General features: G+C 42.9%; 1 protein-coding gene across 8 annotated transcripts in view; it reads right to left on the bottom strand.

Annotated features, from left to right (window-relative positions):
- The window catches only part of SNED1 (sushi, nidogen and EGF like domains 1), a 291,723-nt gene that overhangs the window by 151,103 nt on the left and 115,119 nt on the right, over positions 1–25,501 (bottom strand). For all 8 annotated transcript variants that reach the window (XM_073625738.1, XM_073625736.1, XM_073625737.1 and 5 more), the window contains one exon: positions 2,956–3,069. In XM_073625738.1, the coding sequence (XP_073481839.1) occupies positions 2,956–3,069 (114 nt within the window). The remainder of the gene's footprint in view (positions 1–2,955; positions 3,070–25,501) is intronic.

Below are 25,501 nucleotides of genomic sequence, written 5' to 3'. Positions count from 1 at the left end.
AAGGTTTCTTGGCTTTCTCTTAGCAACTTGAAGTTTCAGCTCTCTCCATAAATTTTCTATAGGATTATAGAAAGACTGACTAGGCCACTCCATGACCTTAATGTGCTTCTTCTTGAGCCACTCCTTTGTTGCCTTGGTGGTATGTTTTGGGTCATTGTCATACTGAAAGACCCATCTTCAGTGTTCTGGCTAAGGGAAGAAGGTTCTCATCCAGGATTTTACAATACATGACCTCGTCCATTGGCCCCTCAATGTGGCAAAGTCAGCCTGTACCTTTAGCAGAGAAACATCCCCAAAGCATCATGTTTCCACCTCCGTTCTTGACTGTAGGGATGGTGTTCTTAGGGTCATAGTCAGCATTTTTCTTCCTCCAAACACGGTGAGTCAAGTTAATGCCAAAGAGCTCAATTTTAGTCTCATCTGACCATAGCACTTTCTCCCAATCCTTCTCTGAATCATTTAGATGTTCACTGGCATGACTGTACATGTGCCTTCTTGAGGAGGGGGACTCACCGTGTTTGGAGGAAGAAAAATGCTGACTATGACCCTAAGAACACCATCCCTGCAGTCAAGCACAGAGGTGGAAACATTATGCTTTTGGGCTGTTTTTCTGCTAAAGGTACAACTGACTTTGCCATAATGAGGGGCCAATGGATGGGGCCATGTATTGTAAAATCTTGGATGAGAACCTTCTTTTCTCAGCCAGAACACTGAAGATGGGTCATGGATGGGTCTTTCAGCATGACAATGACCCAAAACATACTGCCAAGGCAAGGAATGCCTCAAGAAGAAGCACATTAAGGTCATGGAGTGGCCTAGTCAGTCTCCAGACCTTAATCCTTCAGAAAAATTATGGAAGGAGCTGAAACTTTGAGTTGCCAAGCGACAACCAAGAAACCTTAAGGATTTAGAGAAGATCTGTAAAAGAGAGTGGACCAAAATTCCTCCTGAGGCGTGTACAATCCTGGAAACCAACTACAAGAAACATCTTACCTCTGTGCTTGCCAACAAGGGTTTCTCTAACAAGTACTAAGTCATGTTTTGTTTGGGAATCAAATACTTATTTTACTCACTGAACTGCAACTCAATTTATAGCATTTGTTTTATGTGTTTTTTTCTGGATTTTTGGTTGATATTCTGTCGCTATCATTTAAAATACACATATGATAAAAATGATAGACCCTTCATTTCTTTGTAAGTTGGCAAACTTACAAAATCTGCAGGGGATCAAATAATTATTTCCCCACTGTAAAAGTTATTATACGTGGTATGGGAATTTCTGTACTAGACTGCTAGCTTTCCTCTTATATGGGCAGAATAAACTTGATAAAAATTGTATTTTTTTTTTTTACACCATACAGGTTCTCCGCCTATTCCTTAAACACTCTGATCTTAAGTATATCAATAAACTGTTCAGAGAAGTCACCTGGGGTGGAAGGAGAGCAACCATAGGCCTACATACTCTACAACAACCTCCCAGCAATAGAAGTTTTAATTTTCCTGATCTGGAACTGTTTAACTCTCTAACTAGACACGTAAGTGATTGGATTAATGGAACCTTGATGTGCACTGATACTCAACTTGACCAGAACATAACCCTTCATAATACGGTAATTTGTTCTCCATATACCTAAAGAACTCTTGCCCACTGAGGAGTCACTGGATCCTCTCGTATACCCCATGTGGTTGGCATGGAATAAAATGCGCACACGCTGCATGCTAAATAGCTATGCATCACTTTTTCTCCCCCTGTGGAACAACTTGGACTTCCTACTCTTAATCAGTGGCACTGTAAAGGTCTATAAAATCTTTGGTTGATGTTGACAACAAGCAAAATAACGATTTGGCTTTTCCACCATTCTTATGTATCTCCACATCGCTCCTATTTTGTGGGCCTAAGTTCCTCCTCTTGCTGCTCTTAATGTGGCCATTTAGATGTGGACTTGTACTATGCCTTTTGGACGTGTGCCAAGCTCAAATGTTTTTGCCACTCAGTAGTACGATACAAAACCGCACACTTAGTAAACTGCCTACCTCTAACACCTGAGTGGTGTAATCAATATTCCAGGCCTCAAAATATCAAGAGACTGTGAACAACTTCTTACGGTTATGTCCCTTGTGGCGCAGAAAGCTATTCTTTTCCTCTACCTTTTAACTATTAGACTGACCGCCATCCATCCAAGTGCTTCTTACGATTCTCCCCTGGACCCACGCTGCTAGTTTGTCACCAAGCTGTACTAACAAACTATACATTGTTATTATTCTCTTGTTTTTTTGGCCAAATGTTGCAGCCACTTTTATTGTCAATCACATTCTTGCATTAAAAAAAATAGGAAACAGTCTGTCTCTAAAGATGAACAAACTGTCCCCAAAATTCCTTTTTGCGGGTTTATTCAGGTGTACTTCACTGTCACTACCAGTTTCTAACCACCACCAGCTCATGCCATACTTCTCACTGCTGTAGGTGGAACATGACAGGCTGATAACTAATGCCCCCTGCAACTCTATATTGCTTCCAGCTGTGAGAAGGGCAGCATATACAGAGTGATGGGCCAAGATGATGTTTGCTGACCTCAGGGAGACCATCCTATAGCAGGAGCACACACAGAAAGATCATTTAAACTGTACAACAGGGGGACCCATATCCAAAGTTATGACTTGACTAAGTAAAGTTGAGCAGGTTGGTAGAGATTTATTACAAAAAATGTATGATATCTGGATAAACAAGTGCATGTAAAAACATATTTAAATGTTGTATTTGGGCTTACATACACTTTAAACTTTTGCATTCACATTAACTTTCCAGGCTGGAAAAAATATGTAAACCCACCTGGAATCTCACACAATAAATCCTGTTTACATTGATGCTTAATTCATATTTCATGTCTTAATTGCGGGATATTTCCAGAAGTATTACACGATTTGCTTTTTTTTATGTTGCTTTTTCTTCCATACCTGTCTCACAGCTTTGCCCGGTGTATCTGGGATGACACTGGCACACCGCAAGTCCATAGTAGTCCTGGCAAACGCCTCCATTCCAACAGGTCTTGTAAACACACGGTGATACCTCTAAGATAAATAAGACAAGAAAGGACTAAACTGCCATAAATCCTTTTTTTTTTTTATCTAGTGGTATGCAACATACAATGAAAAGACAACTTCACAGAATAGGTGGTTCAAACAATGTAGGATATAAATGATCAACATCTAATTGCACCTTACTAAAGGTAAGGCCTCTCAGGGTAATTACGAGGGAATAGAGCTGTAGGTGTGCAGGTTACCCAGATACCTAGGAAGTATAAGACTAGGGATATGCGTAGACAGGTTGTATAATCACTCGCATTTCAATAGGGGTAAGCCCCGTTATCCTTAAAAAATACAGTTATCAGTACGTGGGGGAAGGGTGATGCAGGGTATCCCACTGGGGTCGAAACATACCAGTTTACATGTCATGTGCATCGCCGTGCAGTATAGAGCAGGATCTGGGAAGCCAATGCCTCCCCTCAGTTTCGGCCTTAGTAGAAACACTCAACCAATACGTGGATGTTTGCCGCGCCAGAGAACTTGATAAAGGCTGAACATACAGCATGAAAGAAAGTCTGGGGTAGTTTAACAGGTAGGGCTTGTAGCAAATACAGGAGTCTTGGCATTGCATTCATCTTCAATACACTGCAGCGACCAAACCAAGACAGAGCAAGGGAGTCCCATTTCTTGAGGTCTGCAGTGAGCGTTGATAGGAAGGGTCGAAAATTGAGGGGGAAGATGTCCTTTAGGTTTTCGGGGATTCTGGTTCCCAAATATTGGATAGAGCAGGTGGCCCATTTAAATGGGAAGAAGGGGCGTATACCTGACAGGTTCGGTCCGTTAAAGAGATGTTCAGAGCTTCTGATTTTTAGAGGTTAACTTTAAAGTTGGAGAGAGTGCCATATTGCTTCAATTCTTGTAGCAGTAAAGGCAGAGAAGTTATAGGTTGGTGATAAAAAATAAAAGATCGTCTGCATACGCTGCTACTTTGGGTTGATAGTGGTCGGATTGAACACCGCTAATATTTAGGTTATCTTTTATATGGCGAAGAAGTGGCTCTAGGGAAAGAACGAACAGTAGAGGGGAAAGTGGACATCCCTGCCTGGTGCCGTTGGAAATCACAAACATGTCAGAATCCAGCCCATTCACCCGAACCGTGGCTGTGGGGTTAGTGTATAAAGCTGAGATCCAGTCCAGGATAGACTTCGGCATTCCGACTGAACGGAGCGATTCCTGGAGAAACACCTGGTCCACCTTGTCGAATGCCTTTTCGGAATCAGTGGATAAGAGTAGGAAGGGAATTCGGGATCTCCTCGCCTTCTCTATGACATTCAATGTCCTGATAGTGTTGTCTCTCGCTTCTTGTGTCTGTATAAAGCCCACCTGATCAGGCGCAACCAAGCGTTGTAGTGGACCATTTAGCCTGGAGGCTAAGATTTTGTGAAAAGTTTGATGTCACAGTTTAGAAGAGAAATGGGTCTATAACTAGAACACAGCAGCGGGTCCTTTCCTGGCTTTGGATTACAGAGATAGACGCTCGTAACATGTCTGGAGTAATAAATCAGATAGGGAGGACAAGGGATTATCGTTATCGTTATCCTTTTGGTGTCTGGCCTTCAGGTATGATCTTGCTTCCGGGGCTCTGGTATAGGCCTCCATCTGCGGAATAGTTCAGCCACATTCCTCAATGCATTTTTATCTTTTATACCAATTTTTTTCTGTATGGTCATTTTTCTGTTTGCTTATATGATGTTTTTTGTATTTTCATGTATAGATTCTTATATACTTAAACTAGCTCTCATTATTCCCTGAGGAAGCCAATGCTTTGGCGAAACATGTAGGATATTGAGCTCTCGCTTCGAAGGCCTTCCACTCTTAGCCCACCCTACTGTACCCCTGGTCATGTATCGTATATATGTGAATCTCAGCCAATGATTTTACTGTTTTTTGTATGTATTGATTCTCAAATTTTGTGAAATAAAGTATTTCTGTATCTTTTATACTTGCTACTCTATTCCCTTATTTTTTGCTTTCCTTGGCACCGCGATAATCCCTTGTCCTCCCTACCTGATTTACCATCTATGCATTGTGGGATGAGGTGCTGTATCTAAATTAACCTGCCTAGCCACACTTTCATGTCTGGAGTAATGTTATGCCCCTCCAGGATGGCATTAAAGGCCGTGGTAAACTGGGGAGCTAGTTGGGTCTGAAATGCTTTGTAGTAAAGAACTTTAAAGCCGTCGGGCCCGGGAGCCTTCCCCGGTTGTGTCTCCGCTATGGTAGCTGTAAATTCCTCCATTTTGAGAGCCTGGGATAGCTGTTCCTGGTCATCATTTGTAAGAGAAGGAAGGTTGGCCCCCTGTAAGTATTCCTGTATATTTGAGAGGGAAGGGGCTGTTGGGCTAGCGGCGTGTGCCGAGTCTAAATTATAAAGCTTCGAATAAAAATCCCGAAAGGCATCTGCCAAATCTGGCGAGGCATGGATCTTGGACCCTGAAGGGGTCAGAAGAGCGGGGATGTATGATTGGGTGCATTTTTCTCTCAATGCGTTAGCCAGCAAACAGCCACATTTATCGCCGTACTTATAGAAGGAGAGACGAGCCTTGAGTAGGACATGTTTGGCCTTGTATAAGGAGTGCTTCCTGATCGCCTCTCTAATCCGGAGCAGCTCTGCTTCTATTGTGCGGTCAGGTTGACTTTTATGTTGCTTCTCCAGGGCGTGGAGATTTGTCAAACGGTTTGTCAAAGTTTTGGCACAGCGTTGTTTGGCCGCATGGCCATGCTTTATGAGGACCCCCCTAATGTAGTTGACTGCACAGAGAGAGGGTTAGAGAGAGGGTTAGATACAGAGCCAGCATTGTTGTCAAAATAAGAGCAAAGTTCTCTAATGATCTCTGCTGTTTCAGAATCTCTAAGAAGTGTTTCATTCAGGCGCCAAATTGGTGTCTTGGAGGACGAGTGTGCGAGATTAAGTTTCAGGAGAACTGGACCATGATCGGAAAGCATTACCTGGCCAATCTTTGCTTTGGAGGCCAAGGTAATCGTGGAGTGTTTTAGTAGTCAAAAGTCTATCAGGTGTGGGAACAGGAGGCGGAGTCTAGCGGAGCAGACATGCATTGTTAGAGCTCCGCACCGCTGAGGAGAGAAGAGAAGGACAAAGCGGAGCCTGCAGGCTCAAAAGGTATCCATTTGAACCTTTTTGCCCCAGGGAACAAACTGTGAAAGTTTGGGCAGGAAATATGGTACTGGGAGGAAGCCGTGGCAGAAATAAAAATCACCTCACAAAGAGCTCACAGGCACTCACTGCAACTAAAGCAGCTCCAGTCACCTCACAATATACAGCATCAGGGCGCTCTCACAGACAGAAAATGTCACAGCAAGACTCTCCATTTGAGTCAGATACAGAACAAATCCTCTCACAAACTTCTCCACAAGCCTCCTCAGCATCCCCAGTAATATTATTACAATTTGAAAAGATGCTTCATAAGGCTTTAAAACAAACCTCAGACCAAATAACAAACAGCCTAACCAAAGAAATAAGAGAGCTGGGAAACCGCACCGCAGCCTTAGAAATAAAAATTGATGAAATTGAAATTACAACCCAAGAAAATATAACAGAATTGGAACAATTAAAAGAAGAGAATTTAATACTTCAAACTAAGCTCGAAGATTACAAAAATAGAGCCAGACGTTCAAACTTGCGCATAAGGGGAATACCTGAAACTGTGACAGACCTGCAATCTACTATTACTGCTCTATTACAAGAACTAAAGCCAGATATCCCTATTGAACGTTTAGAACTGGACAGAGTACACAGAGCCCTCACAGCCAAAAAAGAAAGATGGACCCCCACGTGATATAATCACAAAATGTCATTATTACAGAACGAAAGAACAAATACTAATTGCTGCAAGAGAAAAAAAGGAACTTAATTTTCAAGGACACAATTATCAAATTTTTGCTGACCTATCCCAACTTACTATTACTAAAAGACGATCCATGAAACCCCAACTAATGGAACTGCAACGCCACAACATTATGTATCAATGGGGCTTCCCCTTTTCAGCCAGATTTAACTACCAAGGTACAATTTACAGAAGCAGATCAGCAGATGAACTACAACAAACCCTTTTAAAATTAAATCTGACAGAACCCACAAGCAGCAACTCTTCCACACGCAGAAGAATGGCATCATCTTCACCTTCAGGCAGCACCCAGAAAATTTCAGAACAAAATGGGAATCATCATTCTCACAAAAGAGTCCATTATGCCACATCATCCATGGACCAAGAAGATTCAATGGACTGACATCCTAATTCCTGATATCTCTAATTTATTATACTAAGAGATGGTTCTCTATAAAAAACCTGTATTTATAACTGAATGTAACTGCATTCTGATAGTCACACACTGTATGGGATCATGTTACATTCCAGTTATATTTCTTATTACTTCTGATTCATATAGGCCTTAGAATATATAAGTGAAATAAGGAAATTCTTGTTCAGTTATATATTTTCAGGTAATAACAATAGATTTATTACTTTTTAGGACAAATATGTTCAATAATCCAGAAGTAATGGAAGCTTTTTCTTTCTTTTCTTAAAACAAATATATTATTACCTAACTAGTTCCTAGAACTATGTTTTTGTTTATTCTAATCTGAAGCAATACAACCTCAATTTTATGAGTTAACATATCTAAACAGTTACATATGAATAAAATATGTAATTGTTTACTCTAAAAGGGTTAAAATCCCAAAATAATTCAAACTATCTTCATCAATACCAAAGTTATTAACAGTACCTTTTTAACTGAATTATTTAGCCTAGGGCAAGACTAACCATATACAACCACCCTGGAATAAATAATTTCAACAAAAACTATATTCTGCACTCCAATTAATGAATCATCATTTTGATGTCTTTTGACATAGCACTTCTCTCCTGTAAGCGGAAGATCCGTGTACCCCCATTAGCCCTCCTCATTCTCCCAACCATATTATGTGGGAGTGTGACGAAGGCACTTATTCCCCTGAGAGAGATATTTATTCTCTTTCACGGGTAAATTGTGATTACTTGCAAAAAATAATTTATACAATGTATCATCTAATCTCATATGTTTTTTGTTTACTCTTTACTCCAGAATTCACTGGTTTCTTTTCTATCTTTTCATCTCTTCAGTCCACACAGGTTGATCTGCGCAGTCAGCTCTGCATAACAAAAAGTAAGTCAAAACTATTTGATCTGTTGCCATGGCACCACTGAATATACTTTCCCTGAATGTTCAGGGAATAAATGTCCCTCAAAAAAGGACCAAAGCCTTCTGTACTTTCCATAACAAGAAGGCTCACATAGTATGCCTCCAAGAAACACACTTCACCAAAGATTTTACTCCAAAATATATTTCTCCTTTTTATCAACAAATTTACACGGCTTCTGCCTGTACCAAACAAAGGGGTACTCTAATTGCATTTCACCGATCCACACCATTCACCTTATCATCAGAAATTAAAGACCCAGAAGGTAGATACCTGATACTCATGGGTTATATAATGGATACAGCAATCACGGTGATTTCCTACTACGCTCCTAACAAACAACCTACACCATTCCTCTCACATATATTACAAGTGATTAATACACACAAAATAGGAACAGTGATAATGTGCGGGGATTCGAACCAGGTCCTCCTCCCATTTCTAGATAAATCACCTTTTACACCATCCAAAATAACCTCTAGATTACCTTTTTCTCAACTTCTTTCCAAATACAATCTGGTAGATTCGTAGAGAGAAAGTAACCCAATGAAAAAGAAATTCACTTATTTCTCGCACCCTCATCAAACCTTCACCAGAATAGATCATATTTTTCTAACAATAGGAATGATACCAGAAATTATTGCATCAGATATAATTCCGATTCCGTGGTCTGACCATAATGCAGTATACACTACTATAGCCTCAGCCATACCAAAAGCGCATGACCCAACGTGGTACTTACCGGACATAATGCTCAAACACCCACTACATCAGATGGCCATTGAACAAGCTTTAAAGGAATACATATCAATTAATAATACAACAGACATTTCCCCAATAACACTGTGGGAAGCTCATAAGCCTGTCTTGCGTGGTACAATACAAAGACAAATGGCACTATTTAAACGGGAACGCAAAAATCTAGCAAAAAAACTAGAACTCAATTTTGATGCAGCCTACATATCATTCCAAGATAATCCATCTCAGAGTACAAAATCTCATCTGGAAAAATCTAGATTGGAATACGATCTATTTCTCACTGAGTCAGTTGATAAATCCCTCAAACGCTCCAAACACAATTTCTACATGAATACAAACAAACCAGGTACATATTTGGCTCCGGCATTAAATTCAACTAACAAATCTTTCAAACCAATAAGTTTGAAATTATCAAAAAATGTTTATACTTGTAATCCAGTTAAAATAGTCCATAAATTTCACTCACATCTCGCAACTTTATACAAGACAATGAATTTAATCCTACAGAGGCTGAATCCTTCTTCTCAAAAATAACCTTACCTGAGTTGTCTCAGAATCAAAAAAGCAGTTTGGATGAGCCTATAACTATAGATGAAGTTGCTAACGCCATAAAAGACCTAAAACTTAACAAAAGACCAGGCCCAGACGGCTACTCGGCTTTATACTATAAAACATTCTCAGAAATACTCTCTCCTATTCTCACTGAAACTTTTAACAAACTTCTAGAAGGACATTCTTTTTGGCAAGAAACACTAATGCCAATTGTTTGTATGATCCCAAAACCCCTTTCTGATGATACTTCCTGTGTGAATTATCGACCTATCTCTCTGTTAAACCTTGATATTAAATTATTAGCAAAAATAATAGCAAAACGCCTCAATAGCATTATAGGAAAATTAATATATAGAGATCAAGTAGGCTTCATGCCAAATAGACAGGCAGGCGATAATATACGCAGGGCAGTGTTATTGGGACATATTGCTAAAAAACGGAAAATCCCTTTATGTTTTCTATCTCTCGATGTTAAGAGGGCATTTGACACAGTATCCTGGCAATATATGCAATATTCATTACAAAAATGGGGTTTTGGACCCCACTTTTTAACATGGATCAAAGCATTATATAATAAACCCAAAGCCTATATAAAATATGCTGGATACAAATCTGATGCCTTTAATATCGAAAGAGGTACCCGACAGGGTTGCCCATTATCTCCCTTATTATTTGCCCTTATACTCGAACCCATGGCCCAATACATCAGAACAAACCAAACTATAACTGGCATTGAAGTAGGAGGTATTACACACAAATTATGTATATTTGCAGACGATATATTACTTTTTCTATCATCACCACAGGTCTCTGGTCCTAACTTAATACCAGCTCTTGATGGATTTGCAGCCCTATCCGGCCTTATGATTAATCCTAAGAAATGCCTAGTGCTTAATATTTCGCTCACAAACATGGAATTGATCCCGGCTAGGGCTGCACTCCCATTCACATGGGCAGAAAAATCAATCCCATATCTTGGAATTCATTTAACAGCATCTCATTCTGACTTATTCTCAACCAATTATCCTCCTGTATTAAGACAGATCACAAATCTAATAAAACAATGGTCGCAACTTCCTTTATCCTGGATAGGGAAGATTAATGCAATCAAAATGACTATTCTACCCAAATTGCTTTATCTATTCAGAGTCCTCCCTATTCCAATTCCTTCCTATTTTTTGAGAATAGTACAAAAAAGAGCAACTTCATTTATATGGGGCTCTTCTAAACCACGTATACCTATACACACACTACATCTTCCCAAAAATAAAGGAGGCCTGGGATACCCTAATTTTACTAACTACTACAGAGCAGCACATTTGGCCAGTCTGTCCAAATACCATGCAAAACAGGAAATCCCATTATGGGTATTTATAGAGGCTTCAGAAAATGACCCTCTATTAATATCAAACTTGTTATGGCTTGATCCTAAAGACCGCTTTAAAATTCATAATCCCATAACTAAACACTTCTTATCTCTCTGGGATAAACTAAAAACCAAATATCAGTTACAATCTCCACACAATCCTCTCCTTTCTTTTATCAGAAATCCGGCCTTTTATCCGACATGGATCTACCCAAATTCTTTTAAAGCTTGGACAACATCAGGCATTCAGACACTAAATGACTTCATAGCATCTAAATCATTCCTTTCATTCCCATCGCTTAGAGAAAAATATGATCTACCAAACTCTGAGATATTTAGATATCTCCAAATCAAAAATTTCTATACACCATTCCTAAAGGGGGATACACCATTATCCCAATTATCCATTTTTGAATCAATCTGTACAAAAGATCCATTTGCTAAAGGTACAATTTCATCACTTTATAATCAATTATATGGAGTAGTAAATCTTAATAGACCCTCTTACGTTCAGAGGTGGGAGGAGGACCTGGGACGAACTTTAGAAGACACGGACTGGTCTAACATATGGCTCACATCTAAGTCATCTTCACCCAACATCTTAGCACTGGAGACAAATTTTAAAGTCCTAACTCGCTGGTACCTTGTACCCGCTAGAGTGGCAAAATATTCACCTAATACCTCAGCTCTTTGTTTTCGAGGATGCCCAGAAATAGGCACACATTTACACATATGGTGGACGTGCCCAGTAATCCAAACCTTCTGGAAGAAAGTCTTCGTGATTGCATCTAAAATATTTAAAAAAATAATACAACCAGATCCATATATAACTTTACTTAATCTAAAACCGGAATGGTTAACACTCTCTCAATTTAAACTTATGATCCAACTAATAATGGCTGCAAAACAAACAGTGGCCAAGGCATGGAAATCTCCTACGTTGGTACTAGCAGAAACAATTCACAGAATGAATAATACAATGTCCCATGCTAAGATGGTAGCCATCGATCAAAATCAAATTCCAAAATGTGAAAAACAACAGTTCCTGTCAAATTTCAATGACTCTGTCCTGTTGCCATGGTAACAGATTAAATGACTTACAGAGACACCCATTCTAAGGCTTCAAAGAGAACTAAAAAGAATAATAAACTGACGAGCGGGACAACCTTGTGGACCATACCTCTGCCTTTCTACCCTTTTTCTTCTTTCTCTTTCCTTTTCTCCACCTTACGATTAAAGCTCATTATCAGAATTTATTTGACCTATATACACTCTACCTGTAAACAATATGTATAGTAGGTATAAATCATTTAAATACCTACAAAAGTAACTAAGGAAATGATATATATCTTTAATTTAGGTTTATGTGAACCCAATGTTTAATATTTGAAATTTCATGATATTTACCTATATAATCCCTACTGTAAAACAATGAACTTACTTTATAGATCCTTGTAAACTTACTTTATGTATCTTTATAATATTGTATACTCAATAAACTTCTTTTGACAAGGAAAAGTCTATCCTAGAGTAGGATCTGTGGGTGGGAGAGTAGAAGTAATCCTGTTCCTGGGGGTGGAAAATTCTCCAGATTTCGACCAGTTGGTGAGCATGCAGCAGGTCTTTCTGGTTTCGTCTTGCACTTTGGGGTAGGGAGGATGAGTGAATCCTTTGGGGGATCTAAGGTGAGGTTAAACCTCCCCCCCCAAAACAAGAGTACCTTCACGGAAAGACTTTAGTGTGGTTAAAAATGCTTCCAGGACCTGGGGATGATTTGTATGAGGAAGGTAGAAGTTCGTAAGGGTAAATGTGTGAGAATTGATTTTGCCCTTTAGGAGCAGGAACCTGTCCTCATGATCTCGGTGTTCATCTAGAAACTGCCAGTGTAGAGATTTGGATAGGAGGATACTTGTCCCCTTAGATTTAGAAGATGTAGATGGACTATGGTAGGCCACCGGGAAATGCTTGTTAGTAAGTCGGTAATTCAGAGAGTTTCTCCCCAAGTGGGGCCCACTGTACATGGCCTGTGTCGGGGATCCGAGTGGTCAATGAGCCTTTTGAGGAGGCTAGGGAGACGCCTAAAGGTAGAAGTATCATTAAAAGCAACAGGCATAACAAAGTAATGAGTGAGTTGAGGTAGTATGGAATCTAGGATCTGACATCTACCTCAGCTGACCTCTCAATGCTCAACCGGCCCTAAAAAAAAAAATTATTGTAAGTATAACAATCAAACAAATACCCCCCCCCCCCGGCCAGTAGTGTATGATAGGTCCATGACCTCCATCTGCACTTGTTTGGTGAGCCCCTCCATATCACTCCAACCTGAAAAAGAGAAAGACAACAACAAACCCCCCTTCCCAAAAAAAAGACCCTTTTCCACACCCGGCCTGGTAATGGGTGCAATGTCTATGCAAGAAGGCCTTATCACCGTTTGTGGTATACTGGGAAGTTGAAGTCGGTAGTACAGTTCACTCTAAGTTGCATAGGTGCGCATCATCAGGGTTCTCCTGGAGATATCTGGGAGTAGGTGAATAGCCGCACCATCGAATTCCAAGACCCCCGCCTGCCAGGCCCGGCGCAGAATTTCCTCCTTAAGGTTAAAGGAGTATAGGCAACAGAGCATATCTCTGGGTCTGTCAGGCATGTTAGAATGTGGGCCGAGTGTTCTGTGAACCCGGTCTATAGTTATGACAGTGTCATGCAAGCAGTCAAGGTAAAGGTTAAAGATGGAGGTTACCATCAGACGGAGCTCCGATTGTGGGATGTGTTCAGGGACTCCCCTTAGGCATATGTTCTGTCTGTGGTTCTCCAGTAGCAGCTGCAACTGTATTAATTGGTCATTAAGTTTGGCGTGAGAAAATTGCACAGATTGTATAGACTGGGACATTGCTCCCTGTTCCTGTTCCACTGCTGCAATACGGGATCCAGTGCTGAGACTTCCTGCTTAAGAGACTATATCTCTCCCCTCATGGCTGACTCCATTCTGGCAGTTAGTGATTCAAAATCATCTCTGGTGGGAAGCTGTTGTAATAGTGTCCATAGTTTATGTGCAGGATCAGTGCTAAATGCAAGCTCCAATTGCTGAGATGGTGTAGTGGGGTTACTCACTGTGTCCTGTAGCCGTTTGTTTATTTCCCTGCCCGTCTACGATCCGTGCTGGGTTGAGACTGTGCTCAGTGTGGGAGGATGAGGCATATGGAGAGGCGTGTCTTGGGCTAAATAGATCCTCATCCATGTCGGTCGAGACTGCCAGAGATCTTGGGAGGCAAGGAGATAGGTCGCTGATAGGAGAGTAGGGCGACATGGTGAAGTCCTCTCCTGGCCGCTGTGAGCTTTCAGGTGCAGCTACATCTCCCCGAGTATCCTCCACCGTGTGGCTGGCCGGTGCCACCTTGGAGACCGCCGGAGTGGAGGCGGACAGTTTGTGCTGCTTTAGGTAATGATCCATGTCGCAGATGGTGTGCAGGGATCAGCAGTCAAGTCTGCTGGTTGTCTGGGGTGCCGGGGGATACCACCAATGTGTGGTAAGTTAACGTTTGTATGTTGCAAGGGAGCCGCTGGCCAGGAGCTCTCAGAACAAATGTCCTCACACCGCCATAAATCATTTTAATATCAGAGACACATGGAAAGTATTGATACATGAAGGCCTGCTCATTATCCTCCATTATCACACTCTCTGCTACACTCACATATTACTGATCACTTTATAGCACATGGAGCTATTAGCTGAGGACCATAAAGGCAAATTGGTCAGGCAAGAACGAGCTTTCATAAATCAATGCTGGTTGCTACTAATGATATTATTTTTATCATCAAATTCTGTGATATGGTCCCTTATCAGCCCCTTCAATAGCTTACATACTATTGCTGTTACGTTGACTGGTCTGTAATTCCCAGGTATATATATCAGCTCTTTTTTGAATATTGGTACCACTTTAGCTTTTTGCCAATCAGCTGGTACCATTCCAGTCAGTGAGCTGTCCTTAAATATTAGGAATAACGGTGTGGCTATAACATAGTTCTTTGAGGACTCTTGGGTGCAAGCCATCTGGTCCTGGTGATTTATTCACATCAAGTTTTTCAAGCCTTTTTTGAAGCTTTTGTTAGCCACAAGGTTACATTCCATGCTGTGGAACAATACAGTCTTGTTTATTATACCCCTTCTTTTTCTTTGTAAAAACCGAGGCGAAGAATGTATATAATACAGTTGCTTTCTCTTTGTCACCTGTAACCAACTTCCCTTGATTATCCTTTATGGGGCCAATGTTTGCTGACCTCGTCTTTTTAATTGAGTAAAAAAGAAATCCCTCAAAATGTTAATATTGATATATTTAAAATTTTTTGAGGGATTTAATTTTACTCTCCTCTACTATGTGTCTCTCGTGGTCTATTTTAGCTTTTGGTGGTATTTCATCACCTCTGCGATTTTTATTTTTTGCGCAACAAATAAAAAAAAAAAAATTGAAAAAAAGAACGTTTTTCTTTGTTTCTGTTAAAATGTTTTGTAAATAAGTACGTTTTCTTCTTCAATAATGGGCACTAATAAGGTGGCACTGATGGGCACCGATGAGGTGGAACCAATGAGGTGGCACCGATGAGGAGGAACTGATGATGGGCACTGATAGGCGGCACTGATAGGTGGCACTGGTATGCGGCACTGATGGGCATCATAGGCGGCACTGATGGGCACTCGTAGGCGGCACTGATGGGTACTTATGGGTGGAACTGATAGGTGGCACGGATGGGCACTGATAGGTGGGCACTGATAGGTGGCACTGATGGACACTGATAGGTGGCACTGATGACACTGATGGGTGGCATTGCTGGGCATCACTAATTTTTATTGTGCCATAGAGGTGCCAGTCAGTGCCCATTTGTGGGCACTAATTGGCATATGTTGGGCATTGAATTTCACATGTGGATGGCCATGGGGGATGTACCTGGCCATCCACATGTTAGGAGCTTCCCTGGTGGTCCTAGCGGCTTCCCTGGTAGTCTAGTGTGGGCATCCGAGGGGGGGCTGTGCTGATAAACAATCAGCGCAGACCCCCCCGTCAGGAGAGCCGCCGATCGGCTCTCCTCTACTCGCATCTGTCAGACGCGAGTGAGGAAACGCCGATCACCGGCGTTTCCTGTTTACATCGTGATCAGCCGTGATTGGACACGGCTGATCGCGTGGTAAAGAGCCTCCACCGGAGGCTCTTTACCGAGATCGGTGTAGCGGTGTGTCAGACTGACACACCTCACCACCGATCGCCAAGATGCGCGCCCCCACGGGCATGCGGTGGCTGTTATCCTGCAGGGCGTCATATGACGCCCAGTCAGGATAACTGAACTACTGCCCGGCCGTCATTCTGCTATAGGCTGGGCGGAAGTGGTTAAAAAACTTTTTAAAAAATGACCCTTTAAGAGCTATGGGCGGAAGTGACGTTTTGACGTCGCATCCGCCCTGCAATGGTATGGAGACGGGTGGGGGCCATCTTCCCCTCACTTGTCTCCATACCCAACAAGGGAGAAGATCCGATCACCTCCACCGCTGCCGATGGCTCCCACAAGCGGCGGAGGGCACCGGAGCGTGCCGGGAGGGGGATCCCCTCTTCTGCCGCTGATAAAAGTGATCTTGCGGCGAATCCGCCGCAGGGACCACTATTATCGGAAAGCGGACCGCCGGCCGAATGATACCAGGGTTATGGCAGCTAGCTGCTGCCATAACAATATTCCTCTTCAAAGTTAGGACGTATATCGGTGTGCAGCGGTCCGTAAGTGGTTAGAAGATTTGGCTGCTCAATGACCAGAGTACTTTTTGCGATACGGCACTGCGTGGATTTAACTGACAATTGCGCGGTGGTGTGACGCTGTACCCAAGCAAGATTGATGTCATTTTTTTCCCATAAATAGAGCTTTCTTTTGGTGGTATTTGATAATCTCTACGGTTTTAACTTTTTGCGCTTTAACAAAGAAGGAGCGACAATTTTGAAAAAAACACAATGGGGGTTATTTACGAAAGGCAAATCCACTTTGCACTACAAGTGCACTGAAAGTGCACTTGGAAGTGCAGTCGCTGTAAATCCAAGGGGGACATGCAAAGAAAATAAAAAGGAGCATTTTAGCTTGAACATGATTGGATGATAAAATCAGCAGAGCTTCCCCTCATTTCAGATCTACCCCTCAGATTTACAGCAACTGCACTTCCAAGTGCACTTGCAGTGCACTTGTAGTGCAAAGTGGATTTGCCTTTAGTAAATAACCCCCAATATTTAGCACTTTTTGCTATAATAAATATCCCCAATTTTTTTTTTAAAAAAAAGCAAATTTTTTTCTCAGTTTATGGCCGATATGTATTCTTCTACATATATTTGGTAATAAAAATCGCAATAAGCGTATATAGATTGGTTTGTGCAAAAGTTATAGCGTCTGCAAAATAGGGGATAGATTTATGGCAATTTTATTATTTTTTTTTTAAAAACTAAAAAAAAAAAAAAAAAAAAAAAAAAAAATGACTCTTTAAGAGCTGACACACCTCACCACCGATCGCCGCGATGCGCGCCCCCACGGGCACGCAGTGGCTGTTATCCTGCAGGGCATCATATGACGCCCAGTCAGGATAACTGAACCACCGCCCAGCCGTCATTCTGCTATAGGCCGGGCGGAAGTGGTTAAAAAACTTGTTTTAAAAAAATGTCCCTTTAAGAGCTATGGGCGGAAGTGACGTTTTGACGTCGCTTCCGCCCTGCAATGGTATGGAGACGGGTTGCGGCCATCTTCCCCTTATTTGTCTCCATACCCAGCAAGGAAGAAGATCCGATCACCTCTGCCGCTACCGACGGCTACGGTAAGTGGCGGAGGGCACCAGAGCGCGGCGAGAAGGGGGGGGGCCCTCTCCCGCCACCGAAAAAAAAGCCACAGAGATCACTATTATCGAAAAGCGGACCGCCGGCTGAAGAATAGGATACTGGGGTTATGGCAGCTAGCTGCTGCCATAACAATATCCCTCTTCAAAGTTAGGATATATATCGGCGTACGGCGGTCTAGTAAGTAGTTAACCACTTCAGCCCCGGAAGATCTGGCTGCTCAATGACCAGAGCACTTTTTGCGATACGGCACTGCGTTGCTTTAACAATTTTGACAACTGCACGGACCTGCAACGCTGTACTCAAACAAAGCTGGTATCCTTTTTTCCCACAAATAGAGCTTTCTTTTGGTGGTATTTGATAATCTCTGCTTTTTTTGTTTTTTGCGCTATAAACAAAAAAAGCGTACATTTTGAAAAAAACACAATATTTTGTACTTTTTGCTATAATAAATATCCCCAATTTTTTTCTCAGTTTAGGCTGATATGTATTCTTCTACATATTTTTGATAAAAATCATAATAAGCGTATATTGATTGGTTTACGCAAAAGTTATAGCGTCTACAATATAGGGGATAGATTTATGGCATTTTTATTATTATTTTTTTTTACTAGTAATGGTGGCGATCTGCGATTTTTATCGTGACTGCGACATTATGGACACTTTTGACACAGTTTTGGGACAATTGACAATTATACATCGATCAGTGCTATAAAAATGCACTGATTACTGTATAAATGTCACTGGCAGGGAAGGGGTTAACACTAGGGGGCAATCAAGGGGTTAACTGTGTTCCCTGACTGTGTGTTCTAACTGTAGGGGGAGGGGACTGACTATAGGAGATGACAGATCGTGGTTCCTAGCTATTAAGAACTCACGATCTGCATCTCCTCTCAGAACAGAACAGGGATTTATGTGTTTACACACACACGTCCCTGTTCTGCCTCTCATGACCGGCGGTCAGCGCAACCCCCCTAGTGCAGCGCGTGCCTGCTATCCCGCTTAAAGCAGCCGACGTACAGCTACTACGACTTGCAGAATCGTGCCGACCTGCCACAGTATAATGACAGCAGCTGGTCGGCAAGTGGTTAATAAGTGAAATAAGTATTTGACGCAAAACATGACTTAGTACCTGGTGGCAAAACCCTTGTTGGCAATCACAGAGGTCAGACGTTTCTTGTAGTTGGCCACCTTGTTTGCACACATCTCAGGAGGGAACCTTCAGCTCCCTCCACATATTCTCTATGGGAATAAGATCTGGAGACTGGCTAGGCCACTCCAGAACCTTAATGTGCTTCTTCTTGAACCACTCCTTTGCTGCCTTGGCCGTGTGTTTTGGTCATTGTCATGCTGGAATACCCATCCATGACCCATTTTCAATGCCCTGACTGAGGGAAGGAGGTTCTCACCTAAGATTTGAGGATACATGGCCCAGTCCGTTGTCCCTTTGATGCGGTGAAATTGTTCTGTCCCCTTAGCAGAAAAGTACCCCAAAGCATAATGATTCCACCTCCATGTTTGACAGTGGGGATGGTGTTCTTGGGGTCATAGGCAGCATTTCTTCTCTTCCAAACAAGGCAAGTTGAGTTGATGCCAAAGAGCTTGATTTTGGTCTCATCTAACCACAACACTTTCACCCAGTTCTCCTCTGAATCATTCAGATGTTCATTAGCAAACTTAAGACAGGCCTGTACATGTGCTTTCTAGAGCAGGGGGACCTTGCAGGCGCTGCATGATTTCAGTTCTTTACAGCGTAGTGTGTTACCAATTGTTTTCTTTGGGACTATGGTCCCAGCTGCCTTGAGATCATTGACAATATTCTCCTATATAGTTCTGGGCTGATTCCTCACTGTTCTCATGATCATTGAAACTCCACGAGGTGAGATCTTGCGTGGAGCCCCAGACCGAGGGAGATTGACAGTTAGTGTGTTTCTTCCATTTGCGAATAATCGCACCAACTGTTGTCACCCTCTGTATAGAGGGTGACAACCCTCTGTATAAAGGGTTACCTGTATAGAAGACACCTGGGATCCAGAAATCTTGCTGATTAATAGGGGATCAAATACCTATTTCACTCATTAAAATGCAAATCAATTTATGACTTTTCTGAAATGCGTTTTTCTTCATATTTTTGTTTTTATTCTGTCTCTCACTGTTAAAATAAATCTACCATTAAAATTATAGACTGATCATTACTTTGTCAGTGGGCAAACGTACAAAATCAGCAAGGGATAAAAATAGGATTTTTTAATACAGCTTACCTGTAAAATCTCTTGAGAGTACATCACGGGACACAGAGCCTGAATTACTTAGTGGGATGTCCCAGAGCAATGCCCAAATTGAGGGGAGGGAGACACAGATCAGAAAACATTGACCGCAAACAGACTAGAGGAACTATACTGCAGCCTGCAGTACACTGCGCCCGAAGGCGGCATCCTCCTGCCCTTTTACATCCACCTGATAAAATCTAGTGAATGTATGGACCGAAGACCAAGTTGCAGCCTTGCAGATCTGAGCCATGGAGGCCTGGTGATGCACTGCCCAAGAAGCACTAACAGCCCTAGTTGAGTGCGCTTTAACCTGAAAAGGAGGAGTCTTCCCTTTTACACCATAATCCTGAAAAATAACTTGTCGAATCCATCTAGAAATAGTGGATTTTGACGCTGCCTGGCCTATCTTGGGGCCTTCCGGCAGGATAAATAAAGAATCAGCCTTTCGTATCTGAGCGGTTGCCTGCAGATAGATACCGACTGCTCTTACAACATCTAGAGGGTGTAATAACTCTTTTTCTGCGGACTGCGGATCTGGAAAAAAAGGACGGTAGGACCACATCCTGATTCAGATGGAATTCCAAAACCACCTTTGGTAAAAAGGTCTGGTGAGGACGCAACACCACGCTGTCTTTGTGAATAATCAAACATGGCTCTTTACAAGAAAGATCTGCTAACTCCGATACCCTCCTAGCAGAGGATTTGGCTACCAGAAAGACCAACTTCTTTGTTAAAAGAATTAAAAAAGCATGGTGCAATGGTTCAAAAGGTTGTTCCTGCAAAGCGGACAAAACCAAATTTAGATCCCATGGGCACACAGGAGGTTTGACTGGCGGATTTAAGCGCAGCGCCCCCTGAACAAAGGCCTGGACCAGGGAATGTGAGGCAAGTGACTTTTGAAAGAATACTGACAAGGCCGAGATTTGGACCTTGATAGTGCTCAAAGCCAACTTCATTTCTATGCCTAACTGAAGAAAGGCAAGAATCCTGCTAATGGCATACTTTCTTGGATACCATCCCCTGGGTTCACAGATTCTGTAATGAATGAGCCTGGAGGCCAGCTTCCTGGCATTAACCAGAATGGAAAGGACTAATTCCAAGAGCCCATGGCCTTTTAGAATGTGGGTCTCAGCAGCCAAACCGTCAAATTCAGACTTCGTAAGGCAGGATGGAATATTGGACCTTGTGAGAGTAGATCTGGCCATAGCGGAAGAACCCAGGGTTTCCCTACTGCCATCTTTACGATCTCTGCATACCAAGGTTGTCTGGGCCAAGTAGGGGCCACTAGAATGACCGATTTGCTTCCCTTTTGACCCTCCAAAAAAACCGCGGAAGTAGCCGAATTGGAGCAAAGGCATAGATCAGAGAGTACTGATCCCATGGAACCGTTAAGGCATCTGACTCTTGAGCTAGCAGATCCTTTGTTCTTGACACAAAGCTGTCCAGCTTCTTGTTGAATCTGGACGCGAACAGGTCTACATCCGGGGCACTCCATCTTTGACATATGGCCTGAGATATGTCGGGGTGTAGAGATCATTCTCCTGGACACAGCTGCTGGCGGCTTAGAAAATCCGCCTGCCAATTTTCCACCCCTGGAATAAAGGCCGCAGATAGGCAAGGAGTATGCCTTTCTGCCCACAGAAAAATGTAATTCACCTCTTTTTGGGCATCCAGACTTCTGGTGCCTCCTTGGTGATTGATATAAGCCACTACCGTGGCATTGTCGGATTGTATCCGGACAGGATGACCCTGTAGTCTGAAAGACCAGACTTTGAGGGCTAGATAAATTGCCCGGATCTCCAGAATGTTGATGGGCAAGAGCTTTTCGGCTGTGGACCATCTTCCCTGGGTGCACGCTTCTTCCAGAACTGCTCCCCAGCCAATCAGGCTGGCACCTGTGGTTACAATCTTCCAAGTAAGTGGAAGAAAGGATCTTCCTTTTAGGAGATTTTCGGTCAGTAACCACCAAGTGAGGCTCTGGCATACCCCTGGGGATAGGCACATTGGAAGATCCAAGGCCTGAACCCTCTTATTCTATGCAGAGAGGATGCTTCTTTGCAAAGGCCTTGAGTGAAACTGGGCATAAGGAACGGCCTCGAAAGAGGCTACCATTTTTCCTAGTAGTCTCATACATAGCCGAATGGAGGGATTCCTCTTTGCTATGACTAGCCGGACCAGAACCTTTATGGCTTTGGCCTTTGATCCAGGTAAAAACACCCTGCTTTGAGCAGTGTCTATGATCATGCCCAAATATTCCAACCTTCTTAGAGGTTGCAAGGAAGATTCTTCTAGGTTGAGAACCCAACCTAAGTATTCCAAGTACCTTACCGTGCTGAGCACATTGTGGCTTAGGCGTGCCCTGAGCCCTTAGATTTGCCAAGGGCGGATCTAGAACCTTTGTGAACACTCGAGGAGCTGTAGCAAGACCGAAAGGTAGGGACACAAATTGAAAGTGGCGCTGATCCACCGCAAACCTTAGAAACCTTTGGTGAGCGGGAAATATTGGCACATGCAAATATGCATCTTTGATGTCTATTGATGCCAAGAATTCTTCCCCCTGAAGGGTGGAATCCTGTATAATTAAAGGAGGCTAAAAAACATGCCTCGCTATGCAATCATGCCAAATCTAGGTGATCATGCAACCTTAGGCGATCATGCATTCTTCTGTGCATTATAAGCACTACTGAGCGGACAAGTACCCTTGTGAGATCAAGGATCCTCGTGTGATCAAGCACCCTTGTGCGATCCAGCATCTTTATGCAATCAAGCATCCTTATGCGATTTACGCATATTTTGGAAAAAAATTAGTTTCTCCACGTGACCAAGTATCCTTGCGTAATCAAGGACTCTTGCCAGATCAAGCACCCCTGTGCGATCCAGCAAGCATCTCAATGCGTTTTTTAGGCATTTCTGTAAAACAAGCCTCTCCGGGTGAGCAAGTATCCTTGGGTAATCAAGGACTCCTGAGAGGTCAAACACCCTTGTGTGACCCCGCAACATTATGCATCCAAGCATTCTTATGCGATTTAGGCATTTCTGTGAAGAAAAAGCCTTTCTGCGTGAGCAGGTATCCCTGGGCAAACAAGGACTCTTGTGAGGTTAAGCAATTAAGCACTCTTGTGCGACCCCGTATTCTTACGCAAACAGGTATTTATGCGTTTTTTAGGCAATTATGTGATTTTAGGCATTCATGCGATTTTTAGGCACATTCTCATGCGAATATGCAAGTCCACCACAAACAGCAAAAAAACATGCATCTCTATGTGTTACATATTACATGTTCTGCCACATGTATTTTATACATTCCAATACTCAGGTAATTCATGCAATATGGACTGATACAAAGAAAGTTTGTCCTCCGCCTGACGTGCGTTCCCGCACTCATGCGTTTAGCCGTTTTGTGCTAGCAACAATGTGCACAGAACCGTGCACAGCACCTGGTATTCCCAGGTGATCTCCCATACAGGTACTAACTATGCCTGACCCGGCTTAGCTTCTGAGATCAGATGAGATCGGGCTTTCTCAGGGTGATGTGGCTGTAGGCACCTCAGCAGTTGTGTGTTTGGCTAGTTTATAAGCAAGCACCTGCATAAGGATTTTTTGGAGGTTCCACACCTTGTAGTGATGATGGACTTGGACAGGTACAAGAAGCTTTATGGGAATTTTAAGAAAAAAACCCAAGCAGGAGGCAGAGGGTCCGGCCGTCTAGGCTGAGGGTAAGTTATACGCAGCCTGAATCTCTTGAAAAGATTGCAGCTACAACTCCCGAGCCTAGGAGGCCTCTGATACCTCCGCTTCGTCAGATTGCAACTGTTCCCTGATTGTGATCTTTCATCATCAGATTGTAGATCTAGGGCAGGGAAAGGGAAATTATCCCAATCTTTTTCTCTCTTGAGAGGATGCTGTGATTAAACAGTTAACTTCTCAAGTACACCACACACTGCAATGCAAACAACTGTCTTTGAAAGACCTATGCAGGGCTGCAATGTTGGGAGAGGCTGCAAGCCTGCCAGGGGAAATGGCTTATGCTGTGCAGCTGCCTCCAGTCTTTCAGGGGGATAGAACCTTTACATCAAGGCATGATTTCTTACCTGCCCCTGAAGCCCTCTTATGGGGAGACATAGTCCTAAGTTGACATAAGCAGAGGTACTAGTATAAATGCAATCACTGTTGTGCCTAGTCTTACAATATTATTATTAGCTTAGTCTGCACAACCTGATGCCGAGTAGGTCTCTTAGGTTTGCCTGGATCCGATCACTGAGATGCTTACAGCCCACAGCTCTGTGTTCCACCGCTCTGTCGCTCTGGGCTTTTAAAAATTGCCACTTGGCGCCTGTGTACTGGTGCGCCGTGCATGGCGCCGCAACCACACACCCCCTCCTTCCCAGCCGAATCAGCTGTAAAAGCGCGCCCCTGCATGCACGTGCGTAGGACCACCATATCGGTGGCCGGAGACGAGTGGGGGGAGGAGACCACCTGAGGACCGCGCAGGACCTCTAGACTGCGTATGAACCCCTCTTACTGTTTGATGTGGCAGAGCCTGCAGTGGAGGAGGTGAGCGGCTTTGTCAGACCAACATCACTGAGTGTGTATCCTGGATGGCATGGAAGTAAACACCAGGTTTGTCTCTTACTCCCTCTAGTGGCGGAACCCAGGTAAGACATACAAACTACTCACAGAAGAAATCCATAATATGTAATATATAGGATTATCTTCACTTACCTCGTCCCCACCGCAGGAACTGCTGAGAACAGACAGGTTCCAGCCTTCACCCATCACGGCGGGTAGTGTTGTGCCAACCTTCAGGGTTATGGGTTCCTACTCACAGGATCCTCTTCCCTGGACCTGTAGAAGACTCTGCCAGAGACTTTCGTGCCTCTGTCATATTAGTACACCAAGAATGGATCCCAGAGCCCAGCCCTCCAAGGAGAGACATTACAGGCAAAACCTAGTTTCTTCCGTTCACGAGGCCCGGGTACCATCCATCTTAGGCGTTTAGTATTGGCCCAAGGCATGGATCCGGTTGTATAGCTCCTTGGCCAACGCAGGGACTATCAAGCTGAGCTTTCTTCTTAGCACATCTTTTACTTGACCAACCACCTTAGACACTTGTGAAAAAACTGAGGTGCTCCCCATATGGGAGGGGTTATATAGGTGAGGAGCTCTCCTTAATTGGGGTTAACCAGTGTCCAATCACCTGAAGGTGACTATCTAACCCACTAAGTAATTAAGGCTCTGTGTCACATGATGTATGAACAAGAAATACTTTTTTCCCTCACTGTATGTGATGTGTGTAATTAGTAAGTCTAGCAGAGCATTATGTATAGTTGGGGCTTCCATCAATTGACACATGAAATTGTCCTGCAAGGTATTTAAGAAATGGCGAGCCTTAGATGACTGAACAATTCCATCTGCCTGG

This window comes from Aquarana catesbeiana, linkage group LG04 (assembly GCF_042186555.1).
Source record: "Aquarana catesbeiana isolate 2022-GZ linkage group LG04, ASM4218655v1, whole genome shotgun sequence".
In the NCBI taxonomy this organism is placed as follows: domain Eukaryota; kingdom Metazoa; phylum Chordata; class Amphibia; order Anura; family Ranidae; genus Aquarana; species Aquarana catesbeiana.
This window is presented reverse-complemented; position numbering and strand designations above follow the sequence as displayed.